The sequence below is a fragment of the Salvelinus fontinalis genome, chromosome 21 (genome assembly GCF_029448725.1).
Source record: "Salvelinus fontinalis isolate EN_2023a chromosome 21, ASM2944872v1, whole genome shotgun sequence".
Lineage (NCBI taxonomy): Eukaryota > Metazoa > Chordata > Actinopteri > Salmoniformes > Salmonidae > Salvelinus > Salvelinus fontinalis.
The window spans coordinates 43,968,288-43,985,141 of record NC_074685.1 but is presented as its reverse complement, the minus strand read 5'-3'; the positions used below and the strand labels follow the sequence as shown (position 1 = coordinate 43,985,141).

Genomic DNA, 16,854 nt, shown 5'->3' with positions numbered 1-16,854 from the left:
AATCACCTGTGGGCCAAATTTAGTAAAAGGAAAGGTACCTTAATAGAAAAAATACTAAAGTAAAAGTGAAAGTCACCCAGTAAAATACTACTCAAGTAAAAGTCTAAAAGTATTCAGTTTTAAATGAATATATACTTAGGTATCAAAAGTAAATGTAACTGCTAAATTATACTTCCAATTCCTTATATTAAGCAAATCAGATGGCACCATTTTCTTGTTCTTTTATTTATGGGTATCCAGGGGCATGCTATCACTGATGCAGTAAAAAATAATTTAAAACATAGAATAATGAAGTAAGCTTTATGCAACATATTTTTTTATGCAAACCCATTACAGCTCTTTGTATCTCCACACCAACACTCAGACATAATTTACAAACGAAGCGTGTATGTTTAGTGAGTCTGAAAGATCAGAGGCAGTAGGGATGACCATGGATGTTCTCTGTTTAGTGAGTCTGAAAGATCAGAGGCAGTAGGGATGACCACGGATGTTCTCTGTTTAGTGAGTCTGAAAGATCAGAGGCAGTAGGGATGACCATGGATGTTCTCTGTTTAGTGAGTCTGAAAGATCAGAGGCAGTAGGGATGACCACGGATGTTCTCTGTTTAGTGAGTCTGAAAGATCAGAGGCAGTAGGGATGACCACGGATGTTCTCCGTTTAGTGAGTCTGCTAGATCAGAGGCAGTAGGGATGACCACGGATGTTCTCTTGATACGTGCGTGAATTGGAAAAGATTTCTGTCCTGCTAAGCAAGAACAAGTACATTTGGGTGCCAAGGAAAATGTATAGAGATAAAAATACATGATTTTATTTAGAATTTAGTGAACTAAAATTAAAAGTAAAAAAATATAACTAGTAAAGTTAAGTACAGATACCCCCCAAAACGACTTAACTTTACACCACTGGGCACTGTCCGATAGTAGGCTAACTCACTCCGAAATGAAGATTGCCTTGCTACAACAGGGTAGGGATCTGAAGACGAGGAACACACCGTTCTCTATTCCCCCATGAAATAGTGGAGAGATGAAGTGCCCTATGCCCCACTTTCAAAATGCTCAGCACAGAGAAGCACAATGTTCTTCTGGTGGTCGATAAGTTGTATGTTAACAACTAATTGTTCAAGCATTCGAAAGACTTCAATTTGGCTGAGAGTGAAACCTCATGCTGAAGTAGTCCCTGATACACATTGCACCGCACCACACGTTACAATCCTATATTATTATTACTGTATTTTTTAACGCATGATGGTTTTCGTTTTTTACTAATGCAATACAGAACGTTGGACTATGTGGACTTTAAAATTAGGTTTAGATTTATGGGAAGGAGAAAATGGGTAAGGCTGACTTTTTTGTTTATTTATTTTGAAGACTGAGATTGGGGTTTATTATGACTTTAATGCTGTTAGACTGCGCTGTCCTTTTGGCCGATGTGAATCTGAACGAATAGATTTGAAGATAAAAGAATATTGACAGCTCTGTGGGGCTACAGTAGGATAGGATGAAGAATTGATAGATGAGGAGGGTTAATAACCTGTCTAGGTTCTCTACTGGAGTAGGACTATATGATCCTATAACAATTGGTGTCACTATCTTTTTAACACCAAGAAAACAATACATCTCAATATCAAACATGCAGATATTATTGTTCAGATACACACCGGCAATTTGGGTTGGGTGTGTCAACGGGTTCTGTTAACTCTGCTAGCGAGCGGCGGGCTGGTTAACACTGGGTTAAACATGCATGTAATGGACATTAACAACTGTTTTTGCGATATTATATAGAAGGACCATTCTCTTTTTACATTATGTTCATTTTACGAACAATTGGATCCAATTAATTGAACAGACTGGGCTGAAATGCATTTGCTGTGATTATCTTAATATGAACATGAATCTATAATTTTGTGCTGTTATTATTATGTTCTAATATTATTATTATTATTAGGCTATATATTATTTCATTATATTTTCTCTTTTTACCCCGCTCCCCTTTAAGAAGCACCCTCATAGACATGCAATATACCTGTTGGGCTTTGTTTGAATGTGTGAGTGAAGGGTAGCAGTATTGAGTTAGGTTCTCATGGGACGGCCAACATTTCCCTCTGGGCTACGCTAAACGGCGGCCAACGGTTTGCTTCAGACAAAGGGTGTCATGGTTCAGGATGGTGTTCTAATGGTCTCAAGAACAACAGACCTCCCAGATGTGGGGGGATTTTATAGCGGGTGTAATATTGGAGGACTACACAGTTGCAGCTACAGTAATGCTTAACAGTGCAAATATTATGGTACAGTTATATGGACACTCAATCATCAGGTTAATTTTTAATGGTACGTTTACAAACATTTATTATGGTAAGTATAACTGAAACTTGGGTATCATTATGGTAAGTGGGGAAGTAGTATTGCCAGTTACAATTGTAATGGCTTAGCAGATGATTAAAAAAATACAACACATTTGTACCTGGCTAAAAGAAAAAATATATAATATCTAATGTTTACAGGAGACTCACTCTACAACAACTTGTGTGGAAAAAAGGACGGGGAGGAAAAAATATATTTCTGTCATGAAAAAAGAAACTCAAAAGGGGTGATGATATTAATTAATAATTATTTAGATCCGAATGTGCAAGTTGTCAAAACAGATCCTCAAGGAAGATGGATCCTTTTAAATATGCTATTGGACTATAAACAGATTTGGCTAATGAATCTATATGGTCCAAATAATGATGATCCACACAAATGACTGTATTATTATGGTGGGAGATTATAATACAGTGTAAAGTACCTCAATGGACCGTATTGGAAATCACACTACAAACTATTACCCTCATGCACTTCGGGAAATTACGAATATCATGGACACATTAGAACTAGTGGATTAAAAATCCTGACCTGGTGAGATATACATGGAGGAGGCTTCATCAAGCTATTCGTCTTGACTACTTTCTTCTCTCTGGTTCCAAACGTAAAACAGAATGACCTCAGACCATTAAATAATTGGCTTCCACATGACTCAGAAATTCAACTTGAGCAAGGAATTGGAAATGTAATCAAAGTTTACTGGATGACAAACTGTTTTTAAGCTCAACAAATGTGTTTATTACTGACTTTTTCCTGCATAACATAGGTACAGCAGATCCCCCTTATTGTATGTTACACTTTCAAATGTGCCTCCAGAGGTCATGCAATTCAATACTCATCTTTAAATAAAATAAAATGTTGGTCAAAAGAGTTCATATTAAGAAAGGAAATTGAGGAAATAACAGTACAGATGGATAATAAGGGAAAAAATTTAAATAAATGGAGTAACTTATTCAGGAAGTAACAAAAGTAATATATTACAACAATAAAGAAAACTGGATGGAAAATGGGGAAAAAAGTTAACAAAATCTTTTTGAATCTTAAACATAGAAATGCTACCAATAATACTTTACAGAAACGTTTTACAAATGGAGTCATCTATGATTAATGAAATTGTATTTTGAAAGAGGAAGCAAAATACTTCAAGAATATGTCATCTTTTCAGTCTCATCCATTTCCACTAACTGAAGTTAACTGTAAGGATTTTTTCCCCTGGTGTCAAATTAACACTGGACAGAAAGACTCATGTCATGGCCAAATTGCAGAGGAGGAACTTCTTGGTGCAATGCAGCCTTTAGGCTAATGACACCTCCAGGGCTGGTTTGCATACCAGTTGAGATATATATCAACCTTTTTTCGATGTACTCAAAGTACAGTACCCAGGACCCAGGACCCAGGAGATAGGTATACAGATCCAGTCCACCTAATAAACTGGAGGCCTCTTACACTTCAGTGTTGTGATGCAAAAATCCTAGCTAAATGCATAGCGCAAAGAATTAAAAAGGTGTTATCCGATATTATTCATCCTGATTTGTAACGCCAGACGCTGGGAGTCGAGAAGCAAGTACAGCACCGGAGAGGGGGAGCGGGAGTAGACGTGACATGAACAGACAGGTTTTTTTTACATGGAAGATACAATGGAGATAACATAGTAAAGTACTTGGAACAACAGAACACTATGAAAAACCTAGGATGCCAGGTCTGGTATTCATAGCAGAATTTGAAAAGGCTTTTGATAAAGTAAGAATTTATTTATAAATTCCTGGACTATTTTAATTTAGGACTATCTCTTATACAATGGGTTAGCGTTATGAAATGCAACTCCAGGTGTAAAATGTATAATTAATGGCTACTTTTTAGAAAGTATTCAACTGTAAAGAGGAGCAAAAGAAGGTTGTCCACTGTCGGTGTATCTATTTATTATGGCAATCGAAATGTTAGCTATTATTAAAATCAGATCCAACAATAAAATAGAGGAACTAGAAATCCAGGGCTTAAAAACAACGGTATAATTTTGCAATGATGAGTCAAGTTCTCTTAAATACGTAATTTGGATCCCTGCACAGCCTCACAGAGGATCTAGATAATTTTTTTAAACCTCTGGATTACAACCAAACTATGATAAATGTACCATTATTCATATCCCTAAATAAATAATTGAATGGTTGATTAATTCCTTATCATATCCCAGTTTACCTACTTACTTATGGCCCTGCCTACGCCAAACGATGTTTTTAAAATTATATGAGCAAAAAAATATTTCACTTTATTTGGAATGGCAAACAAGATTAAATTAAACGTGCTTATTTATATAATAAACATGAGTTCGGAGGGCTAAAATGATTAAATGTTAAAGCATTAAACCTCTCACTAAAGCATCAGTCATACAAAAGGTATACTTAAAGCCGAACTGGTTCTCAAGTAGATTAGTAAGAATGGCTCACCCATTGTTGAAAATGGACTTTTCCCCTTTATCCAGACTACAACCTCTCACTTTCAGTTAATTCAGGTAAGAATATCACCCTTTCTAAAACAAACCATACAACGCTGGTTGTAATTCCAGATTCATCCTCCAGAAAAGACAGAACAAATATTTGAACAAATATTATGGTTTAACTCAAATATACTAATTGATCGAGGAAAAATATACATTGTTTAAGGAATAAATTAATTATCTTTATTAATGAAATTATGAATAGGAATGGTGGAGTTATGGCACACATGCAGCTAACAAAAATTTACAACCAACTGATTACAGCATTACTGCAAAAATGGAAGAGAAAGTGGAAGGGGGAGAAAATAGGGATCCTATTCCATGGAAGAAGGCTTATTCCCAAACTGAACTGATACACAAAACAACGCTTGATTCAAAACTTAAACTTTAAACTATTCTACAAAATTCTTGCCACCGCCTAGTGAATGTTATGTATATGGGGCATACAACCGTCTTATATCTGCAGATTTTGCTGCAAAGAGACAGAATCATAAAATCACTTATTCTGGTATTGCCGCTATGAAGGTGGTTTCTGGTCACAGGTTCAGGAGTGGCTGAAAAATCACAACATTTACCTGAAACTAACCCCACATGTAGGACTGTTGGAAGATTTGGATGGGAGCTTGTCTTATCAATAACACTTCCTATATTAAATTCATTATAGTCCAGATGAAATGTGACTTTTCTGCTGAGAATTTGCTTGAATTCCAATCTAATGTGTTTTCTGATGTGTCTACAGGTGCTTATCGTGTGTCTGTGAAGACAGGAGGTTCCATCACCATCCCATGTCGCTATGATCTGAAATACAAACCACATGTGAAATACTTGTGTAAAGTAGGTCACTGGCAAATATGCTCCCCTGACCCTTTCAAGAGCACAGATAAGGCCTCAATCTCTGATGACATCAACAAGCAAACAATCACTGTGACCATGACTGATCTGGAGCCAGTGGACTCTGGACGTTACGGGTGTTTTGTGATCAGTGGTGGATCAGATGTCATGATAGAAAGATTCCAACTATCTGTCACTGCAGGTAAGATCCCTGCAACTCTTCCATATGATTACATGACTGGTGTTCTGGTTTCATTTACTGATGTCACTATTATTGTTGAAGTTGACATGAGGAATGTTGGTATATGTCTACTTTCTGTTCTCTATACATCATATCATCATTATTATATTTGTGGTCAGTTGTTACAAAAAAACACTTGATCACTCAGGACCTTCTTTGGTGTCTGTACCTCTGTGTTCAGGTACTCCAGAACTCTATGTGGACCAACAGGAGGTGACTGGAGTTGAAGGAGGGAGTGTCATTATAAATTGTTACTATAGGAACACTGGACATAGGACGTGGTGGTGCAGGATTGGTGGCAGTGGCTCCTGTGTGGAGAGGAATTCTGGGACTACAGAGGGAAAATCAGTGACCCTACAGCAGACCACTGATGCCACCAGAGGAAACATCTTAATGGTGACTATGAGTGGACTGAAGATGGAGAACACTGGCTGGTACAGGTGTAGAGTGGGAGACCTTATGATGCCTGTTCACATCACTGTCAGACAACAAACCACCACACAAAGTACCAGCACTATGACCAGTGAGTAGAGAGCAATCAGATACTGTAGAATTAAGTGTTAACCTGGTTTTATCCAGTCTTGCTGGCTGATCATCTAAAATAAATTGATTGTAACCTGATTAAAAGCGTTTGGGAATAGTTAGTGGTCCTACCATTTGTTTGAACTCAACAGTGCTAATACTAAGTTAAAATGTACATATTGGGTAAATTAAATCAACTGAACAAGAAGTCACCAGTCATAATATCAGTGTTGTTTTTACCTCACAGCAACTCAAGCTCCAACCACTGAACAATCCTCTTTCTCTCCAGCTGCTGAGCCTGTTCAGACTGACAACACAGTTCAAGGACCTGAGGGGGGCAAGGAGAAGGACACCATGAGGTAATTATCACTCATACAGCTGTATTTCACACTTACTCTTCCAAATGGATGACAATATAAATATGAAGAAAGGTAACATTTTCTGTTGTTCACACTAGAGTTTAGGGCACAAATACACCCTCCTGAAATGTTTTCACACCGAGTACAGGCCAAGACACTGTTATAGACATTTACCACTTCCTCATATCTCTGGAGTTTGCAGAAGTAGCAGCATTCTATTCTATTGTCAAGTTTCACACATAAAAGGTGTTAAGAGCTGAACAAATGTTTCCAATTCGTCATAGCAGCACAAACAAATAAATATATCTGTGATGTTTTCATAGAATGCATTTTACAATATACAGACTTTCACTGTCAGTTCCATAGATCTAAAAGTCCTACTGATTCCTCTGGGCATGTTGGTGGTGGTGATAGCTGGTGTCCTACTGTTAAATATACACTGGGTGGTTTGAGCCTTGAACGCTGATTTGTTGACAGCTGTGGTATAGCAGACCGCATACCACTGGTATGACAAAACATGTATTTTTACTGCTCTGATTGCATTGGTAACCAGTTTATAATAGCAATAAGGCACCTCAGGGGTTTGTGATATATGGTTAATATACCATGGCTAAGGGCTGTGTCCTAACAACAGTCCTTAGCTGTGGTATATTGGCCATATGCCACACCTCCTCGGGCCTTATTGCCTAAATATACACTGCCTTTAGAAAAGGTAAATCTTCCCTTTACAATTCCCCTTAAAAAAAAGGTTTTATTGCAGCAATTTACAGAGGAATTTGTTCTAAATCTTTTAATTCTTTTACAGATTGTAAAGGCTGTCATTGTTGTTCTCCCCCTTAGACGAGGAGGAGCATGGATAGGACCAAGATGCGGATTGAGGGAAATAAGCCATCTTTTAATGAACAAACAGCAAACAAGACACTACAAACTACAAAACAACAAAACGTGACTAACCTTCAACTGTCCTGTGAGGACACAGGAACAAACACCCACAAAACACCAGTGAAACCCTGGCTGCCTTTGTATGACTCTCAATTAGAGACAAACAATACACACCTGTCTCTAATTGAGAATCATACCAGGCCGAACACAAAACCCCACATAGAAATACAAAACATAGACAAACCCACCCAACTCACGCCCTGACCAACTAAAATGAATACAAAACAAAGGAAAACAGGTCAGGAACGTGACAGAACCCCCCCCTTAAGGTGCGAACTCCGGGCGCACCAGCACAAAGTCTAGGGGAGGGTCTGGGTGGGCGTCTGTCCACGGTGGCGGCTCTGGCGGTGGACGAGATCCCCACCCCACCATAATCAATCCCCGCTTCTTTATCCCCCTCCCAATGACCACCCTCCCACTAACCCCACCTAAATGAAGGGGCAGCACCGGGATAAGGGGCAGCACCGGGATAAGGGGCAGCACCGGGACAAGGGGCAGCACCGGGACAAGGGGCAGCACCGGGACAAGGGGCAGCACCGGGACAAGGGGCAGCACCGGGACAAGGGGCAGCACCGGGACAAGGGGCAACACCGGGACAAGGGGCAACACCGGGATAAGGGGCAACACCGGGATAAGGGGCAGCAGGTCCTGGCTGAGGGACTCCAGCAGGTCCTGGCTGAGGGACTCCGGCAGGTCCGGGCTGAGTGGCAGCTCCGGACTGTAGGGCAGCTCCGGACTGTAGGGCAGCTCCGGACTGTAGGGCAGCTCCGGACTGTACGGCAGCTCCGGACTGTACGGCAGCTCCGGACTGTCGGGCAGCTCCTGACTGGCGGGCGTCTCTGGCAGCTCCTGACTGGCGGGCGTCTCTGGCAGCTCCTGACTGGCGGGCGTCTCTGGCAGCTCCTGACTGGCGGGCGTCTCTGGCAGCTCCTGACTGGCGGGCGTCTCTGGCAGCTCCTGACTGGCGGGCGTCTCTGGCAGCTCCTGACTGGCGGGCGTCTCTGGCAGCTCCTGACTGGCGGGCGTCTCTGGCAGCTCCTGACTGGCGGGCGTCTCTGGCAGCTCCTGACTGACGGACGGCTCTAGCGGCTCCTGACTGACGGACGGCTCTACTGGCTCGGGACAGACGGGCGGCTCTAATGGCTCGTGGCAGACGGCTGACTCAGATGGCGCTGGGCAGACAGATGGCTCAGACGGCGCTGGGCAGACAGATGGCTCAGACGGCGCTGGGCAGACAGATGGCTCAGACGGCGCTGGGCAGACAGATGGCTCAGACGGCGCTGGGCAGACAGATGGCTCAGACGGCGCTGGGCAGACAGATGGCTCAGACGGCGCTGGGCAGACAGATGGCTCAGACGGCGCTGGGCAGACAGATGGCTCAGACGGCGCTGGGCAGACAGATGGCTCAGACGGCGCTGGGCAGACAGATGGCTCAGACGGAGCTGGGCAGACGGGCCGTTCAGGCACCGCTGGGCAGACGGCAGACTCTGGCCGGCTGAGACGCACTATAGGCCTGGTGCGTGGTACCGGAACTGGAGGTACCGGGCTGAGGGCACGCACCTCAGGGCGAGTGCGGGGAACAGGAACAGGGCACACTGGACTCTCGTGGCGCACTCTAGGCCTGGTGCGTGGTACCGGAACTGGAGGTACCGGGCTGAGGGCACGCACCTCAGGGCGAGTGCGGGGAGAAGGAACAGTGCGTCCAGGGCTCTGGAGATGCACAGGAGGCTTGGTGCGTGGTGCCGGAACTGGAGGCACCGGGCTGGAGACACGCACCATAGGGAGAGTACGTGGAAGAGGAACAGGGCTCTGGAGATGCACTGGAAGCCTGGTGCGTGGTGTAGGCACTGGTGGTACTGAGCTGGGGTGGGAAGGTGGCGCCGGATATACCGGACCGTGAAGGAGGACACGTGCTCTTGAGCACCGAGCCTCCCCAACCTTACCAGGTTGAATGGACCCCGTAGCCCTGCCAGTGCGGCGAGGTGGAATAGCCCGCACTGGGCTATGCAGGCGAACCGGGGACACCACCTGTAAGGCTGGTGCCATGTACGCCGGCCCGAGGAGACGTACTGGAGGCCAGATACGTTGGGCCGGCTTCATGGCATCCGGCTCGATGCCCAACCTAGCCCTCCCAGTGCGGCAAGGTGGAATAGCCCGCACTGGGCTAAGCACGCGTACTGGGGACACCGTGCGCTTTACCGCATAACACGGTGTCTGACCAGTACGACGCCCTCTTACTCCACGGCAAGCCCGGGGAGTTGGCTCAGGTATCCTACCCGGCTTCGCCACACTCCCCTTTTGCCCCCCCCCAAGAAATCTTTGGGTGAGCCTCTCGGGCTTCCAGCCTCTCATACGTGCTGCCTCCTCATACCAGCGCTCCTGGGCTGTGGCTGCCTCCTTCTCCTCCCGAGAGCGGCGATTCTCTCCCACCTTAGCCCAGGGTCCTTCTCCATTGAAAATTTGCTCCCAACTCCATTCCTCTTCTCTCCATTGCTTTAGTTCTTGTTCTCTCTCCTCAATCCGCTTGGTCCTGTTGTGGTGGGAATTTCTGTAAAGGCTGTCATTGTTGTTCTCCCCCTTAGACGAGGAGGAGCATGGATAGGACCAAGATGCGGATTGAGGGAAATAAGCCATCTTTTAATGAACAAACAGCAAACAAGACACTACAAACTACAAAACAACAAAACGTGACTAACCTTCAACTGTCCTGTGAGGACACAGGAACAAACACCCACAAAACACCAGTGAAACCCTGGCTGCCTTTGTATGACTCTCAATTAGAGACAAACAATACACACCTGTCTCTAATTGAGAATCATACCAGGCCGAACACAAAACCCCACATAGAAATACAAAACATAGACAAACCCACCCAACTCACGCCCTGACCAACTAAAATGAATACAAAACAAAGGAAAACAGGTCAGGAACGTGACACAGATGGAAAACAACATTTTTCTACCTGCCACAAATTGGTAACGCTGTGCTTTTCCTCCTGTGCACCATCATTGCTGTTGTGAAGCTCAGGGTAAACTGAATCCGTGGTGAAACTAAAGATGAGTAGAAAACAGATAGGTCTCTCTGGTGAGACCAAGGGGCAGATTTACTTTGTTTCATAGTTGATCTTAATTACTGAATCATAGTCTTACTGTACTATTCTGTATGCTTTATATGTTAAAAATGCATGCCTTGTTAATAAACTATCAAATCTATCAGGATATTGTTAGAAAGTTGTGTCTCTGCCCAAATACATTGTTTCTGAGTTGTGTGCTTGCAAACACCATATACGCTACAACTGTTAATGATTAAGCATAAATTAAAAACATTTATTTAAAAAAGGTTAACTATTCAATACCCAAAATGTGGAAATCAGCATACTGTATGACCCTTCAGATGTAGATAACTATAGCCCTATTTTCAAGCTCCGACTAGACACGACACTAGACAGTAGGTGGTTGCTACTCAGTCCACAGGGCCATTACCCAGTTAGGCAAGACTGCCTTTTCCCATTGTGCACCAGAGGCAGGAGGATTGTTAATGTTTCTTCAGGCCGTTCTTCCTTTGTCCTTGATTTGAGCTTCGAAAAGTATTCAGACCCCTTGACTTTTCCCACATTTTGTTATGTTACAGCCTTATATTAAATCGTCCCCCCCCCCCCCATAAAAACCTCTATAATGACAAAGCAAAAACTGTTTTTTTTTTGTTTTTTTTCCCGAAAATTTATCAAATAAAAAAAACATGAAATATCACATTTACATAAGTATTCAGACCCTATGCTCAGTACCTAGTTGAAGCACCTTTGGCAGCGATTACAGCCTCGAGTCTTCTTGGGTATGACGCTACAAGCTAGGCACACCTGTATTTGGGAAGTTTCTCCCATTCTTCTCTGCAGATCCTCTCAAGCTCTGTCAGGATGGATGGGGAGCATTGCTGCACAGCTGTTTTCAGGTCTCTGCAGAGATGTTCAATCGGGTTCATGTCCAGGTTCTGGCTGGGCCACTCAAGGATATTCAGAGACTTGTCCCGAAGCCACTTCTGCGCTGTCTTGGCTGTGTGCTTAGGGTTGTTGTCCTGAAAGAAGGTTTTCATACAGGATCTCTCCATACTTCACTCCGTTCATCTTTCCCTCAATACTGTCTAGTCTACCAGTCCCTGCCACTGAATAACATCCCCACAGCATGATGCTGCCACCACCATGCTCCACCGTAGGGATAGTACCAGGTTTTCTCCAGAAATGACAGAGAAAAGGTTTTCTCAGGTTGACATTCTGACCAAAGTGTTCAATCTTGGTTTAATCAGACAAGATAATCTTGTTTCTATTGGTCTGAGAGTCTTTAGGTGCCTTTTGGCAAACTGGTCTCCACAGCCACTGTGGAGGCGCACTGGAGACACAGTGAGTAGAATCGGCACAGGACGTACTGGGCCGTGGAGGCGCACTGGAGGTCTGGAGCGTAGAGCTGGCACAGCATGTCCTGGACAGGTGACAACATTCGTACGGCAAGTGCGGGGAGCTGGCACAATGCTTCCTCCATGGTCTCTAACTCACCCCTCAGCGTCGCCGACCGCCCCGTGGGCCCCCCCCCCCCCCCCCCAATTTTTTTTGTTGAGGCTGCTTCTTGGGCCTATGTCGTGGCCGCGAACCCCGATGTCGTCGCTTTCCCTCCTTCGCTGCTTCCGCCTGCTTCCATGGCAGGCTTTTGTCTCCTGCCATTATTTCGTCCCAAGTCCAGGATGTCCTCCACTCCTGGCTTTCCTCCCAGGCCCAGGATTCCTGCTCCTCCTGGGTTCTCATCTTTTATTATGAGAACCATCACAAAAACAATAAAGAGCAAAGAAACGAACGTGCAGCTTTGTCGTGCTCAAAGGCAACAATGCAAAAACAAGATCCCACAACCAACAGGTGGGAAAAAGCTGCTTAAGTATGATCCCCAATCAGAGACAACGATAGACAGCTGCCTCTGATTGGGAACCATACCAGGCCAACCTAGAAATAAAGAAACTAGAATGCCCACCCTAGTCACACCCCGACCTAACCCAAAATAGAGAATAAAGGATCTCTAAGGTCAGGGTGTGACACATGGTCTCTTTTTTTGTTTTCTTGAGTAAGGCAGCTCCAAAATGCAGGTGTTTCAGCCTAGTTCAGCACTTTCTGTGGTGGGGCAAGCCAGCAGACAATACGGAGCTTTACGCCGTGATTGGCTCAGTGTTCTGTCACTCATGGGGACACCATGTCACCGCAAAGTCTAAGGGTAGAGCTACAAAATTGTAGCAACTTGGGTGGCTACAATTTACATTAGAAGTACCAATCCGAGAAAGCTCAAGGTCATTGGCCACAGATAAAAGGACAGAAAATCACGTTATATGTACAGTTGCTTTGATTGGACTGATCATGTCAACATCTTAGCTAATAGCAATCATCATGAATCAAGTCGACAATTGTAGGAGAAAGATTAGACACATGGATAACATAAAGACATAAGACAGCTGAACATTAAAGTAATGGGCTACATGTTTACATTGATTATGAGACTGTGGTAATGGAAATCTATTAAGGGACGTTCTGGCCCTTGTATTTTCTCCATTGTGCTGACAGACTGACTAGACATGTCGGCGCCTGGGCGCTTGGACACACTAGATTTATAGTCTACCCATTCCACTAAAAAAACATACATGTCAGACAGATAGGCGCTTAAAGTAATTGGACACTAGACACATAGTCTGCTGATTCTTTTAAGAGATACACCTGTCAGAGAAATATGTGTTTAGGGAACTTAGACCCACTAGACATATAGTCTGACCATTCCATTACGTATGTGTCAGACACCTAGGCGCCTGAAGCAATTGGATACACTAAGGATAGGGAAGAATAGAACAAAGAGTGCATTAATTTAGTGGTGAAGGGAAGGGACATGGGGTCTGTTGACACACTGGGATAAGAGGGTCTGGCCACTATTATAATTTAACTGAAAGCAGATAATGGGCGTTAGTAGGCGTGAACAAGCAGGAAGCCTGAACTAAAAAGATAATGATGTCAGGAAGAATTAGGGGATGTATGCTTAAATAAGTATGCTTATTTACATATGGGGTGGACCCATATGCTATTTGTGTATAAATGTTGGAGCCGGGGCTGGGAAGCGGGGTGTGTTCCGCGGGACATTCCAGTTGGCTATACAATTGTAATAAAAGCATGTTTTGATTTCACAAGTTCTGATAAAGCGTTATATTTCTGAGATGATTTTCCACGACACAATCCACTGGGAAATCATTTTTAATCCTTGTCATATGAAGAGAAATAATAAAGAGAATTTAAAGATAAAACATATTGGTGCTCATTGGCCATTGGACATAAACAACAAGTTGTAAATCTCTAATTCAACAATGAGTGGTTTGGAAGGAATCAGTGACAGTGGCTAACTGCAAGCATTGAAAAGCAATCACTAGCCTGCTATTCAGTGGAATGACTGTGTGGTCCCAAATCTGGGATTAAGGGGCTCTTTTCCAAGTTTAAAATGATAAACATTCAACATTGGCCATGCTGTCAATGAAGCGTGATTTTTGCCGCGCTCAAAACAACTGTTAACTCTGAACTGCGAAAACTTGAGTTCAATACAACTGGGAAGTCTGGAATAAATGAGCTCCGAAAAAAATATGGAAAATATGTTTTGAACGGTCATCCAACTCGGAACTCAGCCGACGTGAGCAAAACATTTAAACGTGTCAACCCTCGCAAGGCTGCAGGCCCAGACGGCATCCCCAGCCGCGTCCTCAGAGCATGCGCAGACCAGCTGGCTAGTGTGTTTACGGACATATTCAATCAATCCTTATCCCAGTCTGCTGTCCCCACATGATTCATTGTTCCTGTTCCCAAGAAAGGTAAGGTAACTGAGCTAAATGACTACCGCCCCGTAGCACTCACGTCCGTCATCATGAAGTGCTTTGAGAGACTAGTCAAGGACCATATCACCTCCACTCTACCTGACACCCAAGACCCACTCCAATTTGCTTACCACCCCAATAGGTCCACAGACGACGCAATCGCCATCACACTGCACACTGCCCTAACCCATCTGGACAAGAGGAATACCTATGTGAGAATGCTGTTCATCGACTACAGCTCAGCATTTAACACCATAGTACCCTCCAAACTCGTCATCAAGCTGGACTTGGGTCCTGCACTTCCTGACGGGCCGCCCCCCAGGTGGTGAGGGTAGGTAACAACATCTCCACCCCGCTGATCCTCAACACTGGGGCCCCACAAAGTTGCGTTCTGAGCCCTCTCCTGTACTTCCTGTTCACCCACGACTGTGTGGCCATGCACGCCTCTAACTCAAATCATCAAGTTTGCAGACGACACCACAGTGGTAGGTGATTACCAACAACGACGAGACAGCCTACAGGGAGGAGGTGAGGGCCCTCGGAGTGTGGTGTCAGGAAAATAGAATTTAAAACATTTTGTGTAATAACACAGTATATGGGTTTGATTAAGAAATGTGGCTTAATTAATTTGATTAATATTATGGTGTTTCTATTCAGAGAAAAATATGGCGCTTTACAACGTGACAGTCGGGAGTAGGCTACAGGATTGGAGGATTGTCACGATTTCAACCGAGGCAGGCTCTCCTTCCCGTTCGGGTGGCGCTCGGCGGTCGTCGTCACCGGCCTACTAGCTGCCACTGACTCTTTTTCCTCCCCCTCCTTATGTGTTTATCTGTATCACCTGGGTTTAGGTAATTGGCAATTAGTGTGGCTTTATTAGTCAGCCAGCCCGTACGCTTCTTTGTGCGGGATTGTTCGTTCTGTTGCTTTGGATTTCGGGAGTGGCTATTTGTATTGTGTACTGGGTTTGTCTCCCGTGTTTGTAGACAGGTGTTTATGACACCCAGTAAGTCCGTGTTGGACATTTTGGTTTGCCGGTTGGGCATTAAAGATCACCGTATTGAAGCTCTGCTGTTCCTGCGTCTGATTTCACACCCCCCGACACCCAGGTCGTTACAGAATCCCGCACCATCAAATGGAGTCAGCAGGAGCAGCAGCCAACCCTCTCCCATCGATGGAAGAACGGGTTCTCCACCACACCACCGTCCTCCATCAGATCGGATCAGCCATGGACCAAATGATGGAGAGAATGGAGCGATGGGAGAGGAGTGGGCTCCTCTCTCCACCTTCGCCCCCCCCCCCCCCCCCAGGACTCTCCATCCCCCGGCTCCAGCGCGCTCCGTCTTACGCTCCCGAGGGATTATGATGGAACAGCGGCAGGTTGTCAGGGGTTCTTACTCCAACTGGAGCTATACCTGGCCACTGTTCGTCCCACTCCCTCGGGAGCGGAGAGGGTGAGTGTCCTCGTCTCCTGCCTAACGGGTCGTGCTCTGGAGTGGGCCAACGCAGTCTGGAATGGCCCGGACTCCGCGTAGGAGCACTACCCGGAGTTTACCCGTCGTTTTCGTGCCGTGTTTGACCACCCCACAGACGGCCGAGCGGCGGGTGAGAGACTATTTCATCTCAGGCAGGAGAGGAGGAGCGCACAGGATTTCGCGCTGGAGTTCCGGACCTTGGCCGCGGGATCAGGGTGGAACGACAGGGCCCTTATTGACCACTACCGGTGTAGTCTCTCCGCTTGTGCCGATAGATTCTCCCTTTCCCGTGCACTCCCTAGATAGCCGGCCATTAGGGTCAGGGGTGGTCAGGGAGGCCACAGTTCTCCTGGACATGGTGACGCAGGGGAATCATAGGGAACGTATCAGTCTGTATATTATTGATTCGCCTGCGTTTCCAGTGGTGCTGGGTATTCCCTGGTTGGCCCGGCACAATCCCAATATTTCGTGGAGACAGGGGGTTCTCCAGGGGTGGTCAGAGGAGTGTTCTGTAAGGTGTCTGGGAGTTTCCCTTGGTGCCACGTCGGTGGAGAGTCCAGACCAGGGTTCCACGGTGCGCATTCCCCCCGAGTATGCCGATTTGGCAATCGCTTTCTGTAAAAGGAAAGCGACGAAATTACCACCACATCGACCGGGTAGGGATTGTGCGATAGATCTCCAGGTTAACGCTGCGCTTCCCAAGAGTCACGTGTACCCTTTGTCCCAAGAGGAGACGTTGGCTATGGAGACATATG

General features: G+C 45.0%; 1 protein-coding gene across 5 annotated transcripts; it reads left to right on the top strand.

Moving 5' to 3' along the window:
* The first annotated feature begins 1,133 nt into the window (after window positions 1-1,133).
* Window positions 1,134-10,960, top strand: LOC129818975 (uncharacterized). 5 transcript variants are annotated; one of them, XM_055875389.1, is made up of 5 exons: window positions 1,134-1,332; window positions 5,593-5,886; window positions 6,116-6,448; window positions 6,695-6,806; window positions 10,689-10,960. In XM_055875389.1, exons 1-5 carry the CDS (start codon window positions 1,329-1,331, stop codon window positions 10,783-10,785), a joined length of 840 nt encoding a protein of 279 aa, XP_055731364.1. In that variant the 5' UTR covers window positions 1,134-1,328; the 3' UTR covers window positions 10,786-10,960. The 5 variants fall into 5 exon arrangements, with proteins under 5 accessions (XP_055731364.1, XP_055731365.1, XP_055731363.1 ...); XM_055875390.1 differs by having other exon boundaries at window positions 6,107-6,448; window positions 6,737-6,806; XM_055875388.1 differs by having other exon boundaries at window positions 6,107-6,448.
* Window positions 10,961-16,854: the final 5,894 nt, after the last annotated feature.